Source organism: Cnephaeus nilssonii (assembly GCF_951640355.1).
Source record: "Cnephaeus nilssonii genome assembly, chromosome: 7".
Lineage (NCBI taxonomy): Eukaryota > Metazoa > Chordata > Mammalia > Chiroptera > Vespertilionidae > Cnephaeus > Cnephaeus nilssonii.
This window is the reverse complement of record NC_137078.1, coordinates 47,256,688-47,273,110: the sequence shown is the minus strand read 5'-3', so window position 1 is coordinate 47,273,110 and position 16,423 is coordinate 47,256,688. Positions and strand designations below refer to the sequence as shown.

At 40.3% G+C, this 16,423-nt stretch overlaps 1 protein-coding gene across 2 annotated transcripts in view; it reads left to right on the top strand.

Moving 5' to 3' along the window:
- Nucleotides 1-16,100, top strand: part of GIPC2 (GIPC PDZ domain containing family member 2) — a 77,314-nt gene extending 61,214 nt beyond the window's left edge. For both annotated transcript variants that reach the window (XM_079777010.1, XM_079777009.1), the window contains exons 5-6: nucleotides 5,451-5,532; nucleotides 12,171-16,100. In XM_079777010.1, the coding sequence (XP_079633136.1) occupies nucleotides 5,451-5,532; nucleotides 12,171-12,322 (234 nt within the window). In that variant the 3' untranslated portion in view covers nucleotides 12,323-16,100. The remainder of the gene's footprint in view (nucleotides 1-5,450; nucleotides 5,533-12,170) is intronic.
- Nucleotides 16,101-16,423: the final 323 nt, after the last annotated feature.

Genomic DNA, 16,423 nt, shown 5'->3' with positions numbered 1-16,423 from the left:
AAAACCCAGGGCAGTGACTTCTGGTCATTCCGAGTCTTTACCTTTCCTGTGCCCAGCACACTCCCGGGCATATTGCTGAAGTCTATTAAAGGTGTAGTGAATGAATGAACAAACCTCAGTGGGAGAAAGGAACATGTAGGAGAATGGAAAAAGAGTGGGAGGGAGCTGGCCACGAGCAGTTAGGGGGATGAGGCTGGTCTGCAAAGGAAGCAGGGGTGGCAGGGGAAGCTACAGGTCACTGCAGGAGAAGTGTCTTCTGATAGTTAACCTGGCTAATATTTTTGAACACCTGCTTTGCATGAGCTGCTGGAATGAAGAGAAGCTGAAGATCCATGTGGGGAGGCAGGAAAGATTTATTCAAAGATAAACATATAAAACTCCATTCCTATTTGCGTAGCCTGTTTCATTAAATAGGGCAATTAAAATAGCTCATAATGGGAGAAAAAAGCTAGTTTGGTGCTAACGTTAAATTTGGTACAAATAACTTAAAATCTATTTCACACACTAAAGGGTTTATAGGTTTAAAAAAAAATCCCCTCATAACCTTGCACCACTTCTGATGTTAACTAGACTTATTGTGATGATGATTTTGTGAGCAATACTCCACCTACATATCTCCTAATTTATTCAATATATGTTGTTGAGACAGGCATGGTCCAGGTGCTGGTGATAGGATACCAAGATGAACAAAGATCGTGCTTTCCTTTAAAAGGAGAGAGACATGAAAAGAAGCGAGTACACACCAGAGCGATAAGGTTAAGGTCCCAAAGCAGGGGCTGATCAGCTGCTGTCAGGGATGGAGAGAGAGGGGAGGTCAGAGAGAGTTCCCTTCAGAAGAAAAGAAGGTGGTGAGAAGAGTGTTCCAGGCCTGAAGCTATGATGGGCTTGGGGGCCTTCTAGCATCCATGGGATTGGAGTGTGAGTGCTGGAAGTACGTGGTGGGGTTGGTGAGGCTGGAGGTATAGGCCTGGGTCAAGGATGTGAGGGTCCATGGATCATGGGGGAGCCATTTAGGAACTATGAGGGGAGCAGCACAATTTTGAATTTTAGAAAAATTCCTTGGTTCTGGGGATGGATTGTTGAGCAGGGTAGGTGTGAGAGGGAAGATTGTAGGCAGAGAGACAAAGGAGGAAACCCTTGCAAATAAGAAAAGTTGGAGAATATTATTCAACCTTAAAAAAGAAGGAAATCCGGCCATTTGTGACAGCATGGATGAACCCTGAGGGCATTATGCTAAATGAAATAAATAGGACAAAGAAAAATGTCACATGCTCTCACTTATATGTTGATTTTAAAGAAAAAGAAAACAAACCTAAACTCATAGATACAGAGAACAGAATGGTGGTTGTTAGAGGCAGCGTGGGGGATGGGCAAAATGGGTAAAGGTGGTCAAAAGGAACAAACTTCCAATTACAAATATGTCCTGGGGATGTAATGCACAGCATGCTGGCTGTGGTTAATAATACTGTGCTGTATATTTGAAAGTTGCTAAGAGAGTAGATCTTAAAAGTTCTCATCACAAGAAATAAAAATTTGTAACTATGTGTGGTGATGCATGTTAATCAGATTTATTGTGGTGATGATTTTGCAATACCTACATACATCCCATCATTGTGTTGTACACCAGAAACTAATGTAGTGTTATGTCAAGTATATCTCAATTAAGAAAAGAAAAGAAAAGAAAAGAAAAGAAAAGAAAAGGAAAGAAAAGGGAAGAAAAGATGAGCTCTACCCAGGCAATCGGAATGTGAATGGAAGAAAGGGGATGAGATCAAGAGCTTTTTGGAATAGTAAAACCCTGTGGGTATTTTGTATGGGAAAGTCTGTAATACTTGTTGCAGTAACTTACACAATGGCTGGATAGGTACAAAGGTAAACACCTAAGTTACTTTGCACAGCCTGTTGCTTTACACCGACCATTCAGAAGACACTGTAAAGAAAGCAAGAGTGAGGTCTGTGGTCTGTTATTGCTTTAAAGGCTTAGTGAATATAATAAAAATATGAGAAAGTTGTAACAACATCCTCAAGGAAATAAAAATTTTATTTGCAATAAACATTTTGAGACTACAAAGCAACATACATTTATGACAATATTAAAAGTATTATGAATCTTTTACAATGTAATCGTGAATTCAACACTTGCACTTATAGTTATTTAACATCGTTGGGCATTTCTTTTTCAGCTGTGAAGCCATTTAAAATCAAGTATTGAAATAAAAAGCATAGGACAAGACTTTATCAAATATAAAACTAGGATTGTAAAAGAATAATAAAATACAGAGTGGGGCAAAAGTAGGTTTACAGTTGTGAGTATGCAAAACAGTTTATTCTTATATTAATATTTATTAATTACTAGAGGCCTGGTGCACGAATTTGTGCATGGGTGGGGTCCCTAGGCCTGGCTGGCGATCAGGGCTGATTGGGGCCATCTTGCCCAGTCCCGATCGGGGCCGAGCTGATCAGGGCCTTCTGGCTCGGGGGAGGGATGAAGGAAGGGACCGCAGGAGGTTGGCCAGCCGGCTGGGGGGTGGTACTGGCCTGGGGGAGGGACCGTGGGAGGTTGGCCAGCCATGGGAGGTTGGCTGTGGGAGCGCACTGACCACCAGGGGTCAATGCACGTTATAGTGACTGGTTGACCAGTCGTTCTGGTCGTTTGGTTGTAATGGTCACTTAGGCTTTTATATATATAGACTAGAGGCTTGGTGAATGAAATTTGTGCACGGGAGGGGGGTCCCTCAGCCCGGCCTGCACTCTCTCCAATCTGGGACCCCTCAGGGGATGTCCAACTGCCTCTCGCAATCTGGGACTGCTGGCTCCTAACTGCTCACCTGCCTGCCTGCCTGATTGCCCCTAACCCCTCTGCCTGCCTGCCTTATCACCCCTAACTGCTCCCCTGCTGGCCTGATTGCCCCTAACCACTTCTGCCTTGCCCTGCACCCAGGACCCAGGATTCCCTCCTCTGGCTGGTCACAGGCACCCGGGACCCAGGCTTCCCTCCCTCTGGCCAGCCGCAGGCACCCAGGACCCAGGCCGACTTCTCCTGGGCTGGCTGCAGCCGCAGAAGACCATGGGTGGGTGGCTTTGCCTGGGCTGCATCTGCAGACGCCTGGGACTGTGGAGCAGGTGGCTTGTCCCTCTCCCGGGCTGCAGGCACAGGCACAGCCCTTGGCACCCAGGACCGTGGGGTGGGCAGCTTGCCCCTCTCCCGGGCCGCAGGTGCAGCCGCTGGTGCCTGGGACCGGGGGGGGGGGGGGGACCATGGGGTGTGCGGATTGTCCCTCTTCTGGGCTGCAGCCCCAGCCACTGGCGCCCCGGACTGCGGGGCGTGTGGTTTATCTCTCTCCCGGGCTGGGCCACAGGCATAGGCGCAGCTGCTGGTGCCCAGTACTGCTGGGCATGTGGTTTGTCCCTCTCCTGGGCTACAGGTACAGCCACTGGCACCCGGTGGGATCGGGCCTAAACGGGCAGTTGGAAATTCCTCTCACAATCCAGGACTGCTGGCTCCCAACTGCTTGCCTGCCTGCCTTCCTGATTGTCCCTAACCACTTCTGCCTGCCAGCCTGATCACCCCCTAACCACTCCCCTGCCAGCCTGATTGACACCTAACTGCTCCCCTGCCATCCCAATTGCCCCTAACTTCCCTCCCTTGCCAGCCTGGTTGCCCCTAACTGCCCTCCCCTGCCAACCTGGTTGCCCCTAACTGTCCTTCCCTGCAGGGCTGGTTGCCCCCAACTGCCCTCCCCTGCTGGCCTGATCACCCCTAACTGCCCACCCTTGCCAGCCTGGCCACCCCTAACTATTCTCCCCTGCTGGCCAGGTCATCCCCAACTGCTCTCTCCTGCAGGCCTGGTCCCCCCAACTGCCCTCCCCTGAAGGCTTGGTCACCTCCAACTACCCTCCCCTGTAGGCCTGGTCATCTCCACCTGCCCTCCCCTGCTGGCCTGGTTGCCCCCAACTGCCCTCCCTTACAGGCCTGGTCCCTCCCAACTGCCCTCCCCTGCTGGCCTGATCGCCCACAACTGCCCTCCCCTGCTGGTCATCTTGTGTCCACATAGGGGCGGCCATCTTTGACCACATGGGGGTGGCCATCTTCTGTGTTGGAGTGATGGTCAATTTGCATATTACCTCTTTATTATATAGGATTGTATTTTCTATACAAACAACCATAAACCTACTTTTGTCCCACCATGTATATCCAATCATGTTTTTCACTGAAACTTTTTTAAAACATTGAGTTGTATCATTCTATTAGTTTGAGATGTCCAACATAATGATTTGATATTTGTATATACTGCAATTCACTGAAACTTTGAATAACAATTTTAGGAAGAACAGAAATGTTTTGGTAGCATTAAAACATAAGACAAAAGTTACTTTAAAAATATTTCATTATGACTTTATTCTTAAGAAAAATTTTTTAAATATATTTTTATTGATTTCAGAGAGGAAGGGAGAGGGAGAGCGAGAAAGATAGAAATGTCAATGATGAGAGAATCATTGATTGGCTGCGTCCTGCACGCCCCTACTGGGAATGGAGCCCACAACCCGGGCATGTGCCCTTGACCAGAATCAAACCCAGGACCTTTCAGTCTGCAGGCCGATGCTCTATCCACTGAGCTAAACTGGTTAGGGCCTTATAAATTTTTTTTGTGTGTATATTTTATAATGTCCATAATAGATTAATATCGTAATACATGTGTATAATTTATAAAAACTTCAAATAACACAGTTAAATAAAAAGTAACCAATAAGGGTATGTGTTCAGAAATGTTTTATCTTGGGGTGAGCTGTTAAATGGTTTGGAGACTCTGGCTGGCTTGCAGGACAAAGACCAGGGCCCTTTTCATGGCACCCAGGACCCCTTAGGATCTAGTCATATGTCTGCCAGTGTGTTTCTCATCACAGTGGACTTTTTGAAGTTCCTGTGACAGGCTATGATCTTTTATCAAACTCTACGACCTCGAATAGACTTTGTACAGTTAGCCCCTTCTACATGCAGCACCCTCTCCAGCTGATCTGACACCACTTATCTTTGAAAACACAATCCTTGTTACCTTCCTTCTGAAGTCTTCCATGACTCTTAGAGATTTAAATTTACTTCCCCCATGATACCTCTGTACCTTAAATATCATTAAAAGTTATCTTTATTATTGTCATATAGCTATTTATTTTCACATCTTTATCCCCTTCTAGATTGTTAGCTACGTGGAGACTGTGTTCTTGGCCTTTTTTTTGAATCCATGACACTTAACACTGACGCTAAAAATAAGTATTTATTGTAAAGATTTGTATTGAGTTGCAGAGCACACTCTAGATATATTTCCATTCAAATTAGCTGAAGTAAACAACCATGAACTGGCTCCACCTCAAATTTCCCCCTATGTATGCCCTGACATTCAAGAGATTTCATATACAAGTGTAATAGCTTATTTCTCTTTTCTTTGATAAAGCCCTCTGAAACTAATGCTAAGGCAATTGAAAAGGTCGATGATCTTCTTGAGATGTACATGGGAATTCGAGATATTGAATTAGGTAAGATTATATTCTTTTAAAAAGTCTATTTTTTAATTTGATGGAACTTAATGCTTATTTGTATCTTTCTTGCATTAATAGTCAATGATACTTTTCAAGATGAAAAGTAATCGTATAGTAATGAAAAGCATAATGAAAATAGAAATAATGAAGAATAATGAAAAGAAGGTGTGGCCTTTACCACCTACCAGCTGGGAAGCCTTAGAGTCAAGTTAACATTTCTAAACTTCTGTTTTTCATCTAGTAACTATAATGATATTTTCTTCATAGGTTTGTTTTATAGATTTAAACATATATATGAAAATAATTTTGTAAATGATACATAAACACAGTATTATTTGATATATTAGCTGCACATCTATTACATTGTATGTTTATTATATTAAAGTTGTGCACATTTATAAGATTAATGAAGCCTTGTGATAAATGAACCTGGTATATGACTGATAAGGGCAGTGTATTTCTTTAAAAAAAATTTTTTTTATTGATTTCAGAGAGGAAGGGAGAGGGAGAGAGAATCAATGATGAGAGAGAATCATTGGTCGGCTGCCTCCTGCAGGCCCCATACCAGGGACTGAGCCTGCAACCCTGACCAGGGCTCAAACTGTGACCTCCTGGTGGTTCATAGGTCGATGCTCAACCACTGAGCCAATCTGGCTGGGCAATGCTCTCTGTGTATTTCTTATGTCACCATTAGGATGTTAGAGTCTTGATTTATCAATTAAGACTTTCTGCGTTATAAATAATAAAACAAGAAACTGAATTCCAACTGACTTAAGAAAAAAATAAGGTGTGTTGGGGCGGGGGGATGTATTGGTTCTTATAACTGAAAAGTCCAGAAGTAGATTCTGGCTTCAAGAATGGCTAGATCCAGAGTTCTCATGCTATCATCAGGATGTGATTTCTCTTGTCTCCATTCTGGTTTCATTTTAGGCCACCCATGGTATCCCTTGGTAGCTTCAGGCCCTCCCTCATGAGCTCAAAATGACTGCCATGGCTCTTGTTGTCAAACACAATGGGGAAGAGGGAGGGCCTTTGCCAAGTCATTCAAACAAAATGCTCAGGATTGTCTCTGATTGGTTTGATTGACCCACTTGATCCAGGCACTGAGGCTGGGGGATGGTTAGGTCAGGGTCAAACCTCTGGAGCTGAGAGTAATTCTGAAATACAAAGGCTGAGATTGTGAAAGACCTGGTGCCTTCTATGAAGGAAGAAAGATAAATATTCCCTTAAGAAGGGGAGTTGGCTGCTGGGTGGGGAAAGAGTATATGTGCACTTAGTGGTGGGGTTTGTGCCTATATGCATTCTTGTGTGTGTGCTTGGGTGTGTGTTGCATCAAGTACTTAATAAATTGTTTTTTTAATAAGCTTTGAAAAAGTTGATTTTAGAGAGAGGAAAGGGGAGGGAGGGAGCGAGGGAGGGATAGAGAAAGGGGGAGAGAGAGAGAGAGAGAGAGAGAGTGAGTGAGAGAGAGAGAGAGAGAGAGAGAGATAAGAGAGAAACATCTATTGGTTGCCTCCTGCATGCACCCTGACTGCAGGATTGAACCTGCAACCTGGGTATGTGCCCCAATTGGAAATGGAACTGGCCACTTCTTGGTGTATGGCAAGATGCTCTAACCAACTGAGCCACACTGGCTGTTTTGATGACTATGGCCTTGTAATGTAGTTTGATATCAGGTAGCCTGATTCCTCCCACTTTGGAGAACCCCACTTTTAACAGGTGAAAACTTAAAATAGTCCTCAACTTTAAAACTTAATTTTACGTATAGGCCTTATTGTTATTTAAGTATAAATTGGGAATAGTTCAGTAAATTAGTTTTACTCCTTTGTTATTAAAAATACACAGTATATAAGGAAGAGCATTGGGCAGTGCTACAAGTAATTATATATGAATTTAAGAATCAGTTTTTGAAGAATTAATTTTCTTTCACTCTGACATATTCAGGGAACTAAATGTTCCTCGAAAATTTCTTATAAATTAAATAGAAATACCTTCATAATTAATCATCTATAGCAAGTTCCTCCATTGACATGAATAGTCATTATCATTGTATATGATTAGCAATGTGTTCACCAAAGGAGGTAAAGTTCAAAGAAAGTAATTATTTGAAGAATGCAAATATTGTTAAATTAGGAATTTCTCTCATTCAGCTCTAATTAACATGAAATATAAATCACAAATGTGAAACTGCTTCAACAGATGAATTATTTTTATTCCCTGTGTTTCTTAGTTTTCAGAAATGTTAATTCTTTTAAAAATATTTTTATTGATTTTAGAGAGAGAGAAAGGGAGAGGAGTAGAGAGATAGAAATATTGATGAGAGAGAAACATTGATAGATGGGCTGCCTCCTGCACGCCCTCCACTGGGGATCAAGCCACAACCCAGCATGTGCCCTGACCCGGAATGGAACCAGTGACCTCTTGGTTAATGGATTGATGCTCAACCATTTAGCCATGCTGGCAAGACTTGAAATGTTAATTCTTAATGAAAATGACACTGATATTATGTTATTATGAGTTTATACTAAAAAATTTAAAAAGTAATATGGCAATTAAATATCTAAGAACAAAACAGTAACCTCAAAAACAAACAAACAAAAACCCCAACACATTGGGATCTATTTACTATTTGAAAATGAAAAATAATTCAAATGAGTTTCTGGACCAAGTAACCCTGAAGATAAAAGTGCTCTGTTTGGTTGTAAAGTTAAGTTGTGAAATATGACTTTTCAAATGACCTAGTGCCTTGGAATGTTACCCATTGAAAAAAAAAGTTCTGGAAGATTGTGAATTAAGACCTTATATAGAAATATTGATGAGAGAGAAACATTAACTTAGTGGGAAATTGTATAATATAAATTTCTTAATGAATATTAAGATGTAGTATAATCTCTATAATAAAGAGCCAGGGTGTAACGACTGATCATGACCAAAGGCTGACCAACTGAAAGTCAGCTGACTACTGCAGCTGTAGGCCTGGTCACCCAGCAGTGACTGCTGAGGGGGCTTTGAATCAGGAAAGAGACATGTAGAGAGAAGCAGGGGCTGATCTGTAGAGTCCGAGGCAGCTTTTGACCAGCACTTGCCTCTCTCTTTCCCTCCGAGCCTGGCCAGCAGCCCTGTGACCATTTCTTTCCAGGCCTCCACTGAGGCTGCTGATCAGCCCCGCTTTTCTGATCAGGCCCCGTTTATAAGCCCAGAGACGCTGACTGGCATAGAAACCGGCCAATCAGAACCAAATCTGGGTCAACTGTGAGGAGGCAGTGGCTGCCTAGGAGGCGGAGCTTTTGATGCTCACTGGCATAGAAATTGACCAATTAGAACCAAATCTGGGTCAATTGTGAGGAGCCAACAGCTGTCTAGGAGGTGGAGCTTTTGACACTGACCAATTAGAACCAAACTGGCCAGCAGAGGAGGGCAGTTGGGGGCAAGATCAGGCCAACAGGGGAGGGCCTTTGGGGGCGAGATCAGGCCGGCAGGAGAGGGCAGTTAGGGGTGATCAGGCAGGCAGAGGCAGTTAGGAGCAATCAGGCAGGCAGGTGAGCAGTTAGGAGCCAGCGGTCCCAGATTGCAAGAGGGATGTCTGACTGCCAGTTTAGGCCCGATCCCCCAAGAGGTCCCCGATTGGAGAGGGTGCAGGCTGGGCTGAGGGAACTGCCCCCTCTGTGCACAAATTTTGTGCACCGGGACACTAGTTTGTATATAGAACTATAATATTTTCTGGTGATATCAATTTAGGAGTTTGATGATTATTCTAAGAACTTTTGAAATTTTTGGATTTCTAATTTATAAAGAGATCCAGCAATGTTTAGTAAGGAAATCTGAGTGCTAGTTTCTAAGTCAGATTTTCCTATAAAGTCCTTTTAGCTCTTTTAAAAGTATATGATAATGGTATTTTAATCAAGATAGTGACATTTCTTCCTAGGATGATTTTTCCTTTTTGAGTAACTTTAAAACAATAAATATTATAAAAAGTTATTCTTCTCAGAAAAGCCAATAAAGTTTTGGAAATAGATTTCATTAAAAGAAACTACATTGGCTCTATTTTGATGTTTGACTCATGTGGATTGTTTGACAAGAGTTGACATTATAAAAAGTCTTAGGGAAAATAAGTGTTGAAGACCTTCCATAGAAAGAGATACAGTTACAGATTTAAAGGCTAAATTAACAATGGTGGTAGTTAATCTTTTTTTTTTAGTGCTCACCCAAGGATATTTTCCCATTGATTTTTAGAGAGAATGGAAGAGAGAGAGAGACAGAGAGAAATATCAATGTGAGAGAAACACATAGATTGGTTGCCTCCAGGGCCTGGGCTAGGGAGGAGCCTGCAACACAGGTACATGCCCTTGACCAGAATCGAACCAGGGACCCTTCGGTCTGCAGGCTGACACTCTACCCACTAGTGGTGGTTAATCTTTATCTAAATTCTGCCATGTGCCATTTTATTAAAACAGATTCAGAGAAGTTTGGTAACTTGTTCAAAGTCAGCTAACATGTTAAGAGCTGAGATTCAATTCTGATACTTTGATACCAAGATTTTTCACCTGCAGTAATGTTGTATGTCTAAAGTTCTGTTTAAGTATTTAAGAACTTAGTGGAAAATACAGGTTGAACAGTATCACCAAATAAGTGTCATTAATAATGTAAAAGTTGTTCAGTATTGGTAATGATATAAAGATATCCTTGAAATAGCCACAAGAGGTCAGCACTTAGCTGTTACATGTGGTATGACAAGTCTAATTTTAGTGGAGTATTTTTCCCCAAATTGTATTCAGATGTTAAATATTATTGCAGTGTATTGCAAATGCATTATAGTTAACAGATGAGAAGCATTTTAATAGCTGTTGTTATGTTAATGTGATACATTTTCCTAGTTCCTTTGCATTTCTCTTAAATCAGAGATACAGCCGTTTATAAAAAAGAATAAAATCATGCCAGTTTATTTCTCCTGTAAGGATGTTTCAAATCTATGTTTATACTTTATGTATTAGCAAAAATTCATAACATGTTCAGTGCATGCTGCATTCTCAATTTCTGTTAAAAATTTTGTAGCAAATTTGATTTTTAAAAGATTTATGGAGCCCTAACCGGTTTGGCTCAGTGGATAGAGCGTTGGCCTGCGGACTCAAGGGTCCCAGGTTTGATTCCGGTCAAGGGCATGTACCTTGGTTGCGGGCACATCCCCAGTAGAAGGTGTGCAGGAGGCAGCTGGTCGATGTTTCTCTCTCATCGATGTTTCTAACTTTCTATCCCTCTCCCTTCCTCTCTGTAAAAAATTAATAAAATATATTTTTAAAAAAAGATGTATGGAGCACTGTATCACATACACACAATATTTCCCACACAATTATGACACTGCCTAATTGGTATTTTTATTGCTTCTACAAGATCAGGAGTTTCTTGAAGGCACATACCATATCTTACTCAGGTCTTAATCCCAGCTCCTACCATAGTACTTCTTCCATAGTAAATACTTGCTGAATATTTGTTGATCAAATGTCTGAAGAGAGGCACAAAAATGAGAGTCCATAGGGAGTCTGAGTCCCAATTTCATTAGTTTGAAGCATTAGCCTTTGAGCAAATTATTAAACTTTGAGTCTTAATTTCCACATCTGTAAAATGGGTACAATAAAAACTTCATAGGGTTGTCAAAGCATTCTACTATGTATTAAGTTTCTCTCACATCATAATTAATAGACATAGCTATTATCATCCACAGCAATGATCATTACTAATTATTACTAGTGATAATGGTCATGGAGTGAGAACATGTAGGGATGTATAACTGGAGGTGGGACCAACTCTGGGACTATATTGTGTGTACGAGTTTTTCTTCACTTTTCTCCTCTCTGTGCCAGCCTGAGTGTATGAGTGAAATTACACAGCTTGGGCTGTCAGGGTATAGTATGGAGATTTTAAATAATAATTTTTCTCATTTTGTGACCAAGGAACCCAAACCAGAGATTATAAATGAGAGCAGACCAGGTCTGAGCATGGTGTTCCTGGGGTCAGTACACCAGACAATGCTACTGAGCTTCCTGAGGTACAAGAAAACCATGTACCAAGCATTTTCTCACAGCTGCATGTGTGTGTGTGTGTGTGTGTGTGTGTGTGTGTGTGTGTGAGAGAGAGAGAGAGAGAGAGAGAGAGAGAGAGAGAGAGAGAGAGAGGGAGGGGAGGGGGAGGTGGAGAGAGAGAAAGGGAGAGAGATGGGTTGATTCAGTGTTCATCAGTGACCTTGTTTTCCTCACTGTTCAAGAGCATCAATCATCTGCACTGTTAGCCCTGGCCGGGTAGCTCAGTTGGTTAGAGCATCATCCTGACACACCAAGGTTATGGGTTTGATCCCCAGTCAGGGCACATACAAGGAGCAAACAATGAATGCATAAATGGGTGGAACAACAAATCGACGGCTCCAAGGTGGAGGAGAGGCCAGCAGTAGCAGCTGCAAACCTGGGTATAGTGGGTAGATTGTTTAAAAAATATCTTTGCTACTTGGATACGTAGTATTTGTACTAGAAATATGTGATATCTAAGCATGTTCCTTTTAGAAAGTAAATTTTCTGGTGCTATTTTTCTTAGTCCTCTGATGCTGTCTCAAGTATCAATAATTTTTAAAATGTATTTTTTGATAGCTACCACAATATTTGAAGCTGGAAAGGACAAAGGTAATCCAGATGAGTTCGCTGTGGCACTTGACAAAACTCTTGGAGACTTTGCGTTCCCAGATGAATTTGTCTTTGATGTTTGGGGAGCCGTTGGTGATGCCAAACGAGGAGGATTATGACGTGGCTGGTCCATCACTGGAGAAATGAACCATCATTCCTGTGTGTGTGTGTGTGTGGTTTTTTTTAAATAAACCTATAAGATCTGCTTTTAGACACTGGTTTGGTTTTATGTGTATGGAATACATTCTTGCTTTTTTTTGAAATATAATTATGATTTCTGGGTACTTTTAAATGCAGTTGAATATATAGCATGCTTAAGAAAAATTACCTAAAATTTGATCAATTTTAATATTCACTTAAAAGTTATTTTTGAAGCAAGTTTTAGGGAGTGTTTCTGGATAGATAATTTTGTTCCCCACTGGTTTTCTACATGTAAGCAGTTGATTGCAATAGCTTTGTAGTTCTTTTGCAAAATCTTAATGCAGCGAAAATTAGGATTGGAGTATGATTTGCTTCATAGCATCTTCATTTTGTTATGTTAGCTTGAATAGGATATGTTCAGGAAATAACATGTGAATTACACCTACTGTAGGTCTAGAAGCATTGTTTTAATTTTCCATCCACTGAGTAAGGGGAGGAGGATTTCTATAGCCTGTTGATGTCAATGACCTACTTTCTCTCTTTGTTAAACAAGGATGGATTGACGTTTATATTTTGCTCCTTTGTAAATTGCTGCTTTGGTTCTTAAAACCTGTTGTTGAAATCTATTGTGCTGTGCATTTGTTTGCATGTGTGGAAGAAGGGTGAAAAGGGCAGATTGGGTAGAAATCACTTATACTTGATTTTTGCAAAACACTTCTTGAAACATTATTTCTTTTTCTACCCGTACCTGCTTTTCACGTTAACCTTTATAAGCACTCCAGGGAAAGTTTTTATAGTCTTTGTAGAACTTTTCTTTTGAAAGATATGTACTCAGAAAATAACTATGTTTGAGAACACTTTTTGGGTGAAAGAGCAAGGCTTTTAAGCCCCCTAAACTTTAGAGGAGATAGTGTCAGAAATAGACCTCCCCCCCCGTGGAAATAAAGGAGGAAGGGAGCATTGAGAAAATACGTTAGCCTATTATTTTAGAGTTCTAACAGACCCTCTCTAAAACCTTACATTATTGAGAAAATTGAGGGTAAATGATCGTCTTATCACTTTTATTGGACACTTTACAGAGGTAAGGGAAATGGAAATGAATGGCTTCAACTTAGATCAGCAATAAGGAAGAGCCTGGAGTGACCGAGCATTCTGCTAAAGTGTGAGATGGAAAATGCTGTGCGCTGCCATGGGAATCAGAAATCATAGCCTGTGAGGCCTGTATTCTAGGAAATCAAAAGTAGTTCCCTTTTCATGCTGGGTTAATGATTAGATAACGCTTGTTTTCTGGTGCAACTTTACTTTTGCTGCCATCCACTCCACTCCACTTCACATAAGTTTAATGCCCTGTAGCTGATCTTCTGTGTCTCATTAATCTGAAACCTGCACAGAAGCTGTTTTAGTCATTAATATGTAATAAAAGTAATTATAGGCTGTGGATGGCCTTATTGCTCTTGCCTACCATTTGAAAATAGGATCCATGGATGTGAGGGCGATCTGGCTGCGACATCTGTCACCCCATTGATCGCCAGGGTTGAAAATAGGATCCAGCTCAGGCTGTAATTTGTTGCTATTTGTTTCTTGGTTTTTTTTTTTTGGTTTTTTTTTTTGAAGTCCTCGAATGACTATTAATTCTTAATATCACCTCTCTTAGATGGACACACACAAAAAAGAACTAATATTTTTAGAAATGGGAAAGTTATGGGCTGATTTAGCCCATAGAAACATTTTAGTTTGAACAACGAAATAATTTCTTGGCACTAGAAGTTATTTGAAATGATGAGTCATTGTTTGTTATTGATGGATGTTTCTTCTTCCTTTCTGGGCATGCATGAAGATTGAAACGTGGTGCTGATTCCCTGTAATTTATGGAATCTCAAGTTTACAAAGTGAGTGTGCTCACCATGATCTTTCTAGGATTTTGGTGTGTAAGGTACTGATGCCCATGTTCAGCGGTCACTGTAATTGTCAGCATCAAACAGGCAGTTATCATTATTAAGAGCTTCAGCTGGGCACAGGTGCTTTAATACTAATAGATTTTCCCTTCAAATGTCTTCATCTCTCACCTCTACTGCTAAACTGATAACAGGGACAGTCCCTTTACATTATTTTATTCCCTTACCTGAAAACACATATATTTGTGAACTTCGTGACTCTCAATGCACAAAAGGAGCTCGCTTTCTTTTTAGTTGTCGCAGTCTGTTGCTACAATAAAACAAATCATATATGTTTTTTAAAAAACATGCCATTTTGCCCAGCTGGTGTGGCTCAGTGATTGAGCATCAACCTATGAATCAGGAGGTCATGGTTTGATTCCTGGTCAGGGCACATGCATGGGTTGTGGGCTAGATCCCCTCGTGGGCGTGCAGGAGGCAGCCAATCAATGATTCTCTCTCATCATTGATGTTTCTATCTCCCGCTCTCCCTTCCTCTCTGAAATCAATTAAAAAAATACATTAAACAAACAAACAAACAGACAGCATGCCATTTCATTGGCACCACTAGACATTTCCAAAAGGCCTCTGTCATTTTCTCTTGTTCTGTAGGTCCCCCCTCCCGCCCCAAATGGAGAATGATTCTTTTATTACTGATTTCCTTCCTTGCAAAACAGCCTCTTCCAGTGGCCATTAAGAGCACACCGTATGTTTTCTTCATGGCAGAGCAGGTAGATGATGATTGACCATTAGGCTCAATGGGGCCTTGAACATAGCTTGGTCCTCATCAAATGTACACACTCTGATGGTTACAAATAAGCATACTTTGGGTTTTTGTGATGTTTTAAAAATATAATTACATGATTATATGTGGTGAAACTTTCAGAATTTAATTATTAAAGCAGTGATCAGTTAACTGCTTGGGGCTGCTATATCCAATATTACAAAATGACTAAATAGAGATAATTAACTAGAAATAACTTAATTTTTCCAAATGATTTTTAATTTGCAATATTTCCCCTGTAACTTTAACAAATAGATATTTCCCAAGTAAAACATACTTTATTGAGATCCATGATAGACCTCCATTAGGTCTAGAGAGAACCTTCCTCAGATCTGTCAGTTATCATTGCCTACCTAGCATAGTAGCAAGATGAAGTTCATCTGCAAGTGACATTTTCAAAATGATGGTTCTTCTAAATAGAGCACAGTTTATCCATCAAAAATGTAAAAGATTGATCATATAATGACCCACTTACTCTCTGATACATCTAAAAATACGTGGAGACCAATAGCATTTCTGTTAGTATGAAGGAAGTATTAGGTTAGAAGCTATGAGTGAATAAAGAGGGAGGAGATGCTGTTCAACTCATAGTCCAAGTATTAGTGCTCTGTGTAAAATGTGCATTTATTATCTTCTTGACACACATTGAAAGAGATATCAGAGTAATTACATGTCCTTACACATACGATGGCTATAAAATGTTTCTGAGATTGTGAAGTGTACAAATGGCACAGCCTGTCCCTCCCTATTTACCTGAAGACCTAATTCTAAGAAATGACTCATGGTTATTATCAGTTAGGAGAGTGAAAATTGGATATGACATCTTTATTTCAATTGGAGACATTAAGTCTCTATAAGACTTAACATAGCCATAGATATTTTTGAAGCTGTACTAAAGAAAGAAATTTAAAAAATTCTGAAAGATGGGTTTAAGTAAACATTTAATATTTTAAACTGTTTGTGCCATGCAAGAGTTTTGGTTATATATAGGTAAAATATTCCACATTTTTTGGGAAAAAAACGTTTTTCCCTTTTATAAAAATCATAGCATATACTTTAAAATGTTTTTCTGAGATTGAATTTTAGAAATCTATTAAGCAATACATGAAATTGTAAGTTATATTTTGATATTGTTTAAAAATATATTACTGTTTTTCTACTTATCAATGTATAAATCTTCATGTATCAATCAAAAGTAAATTACTTGTAAAGCTATAATAATTTTATATTTTATATATTTAAAATGACTCCTTAAAATAAAAATATTTTCATTAAAAATGTGATGTTTTTAACATGAAAAATAATGAAGATTTGAGGTTTTTTCAGAGGGAAGGTGGTGGTAAGGGGGAGAGATCAACCAA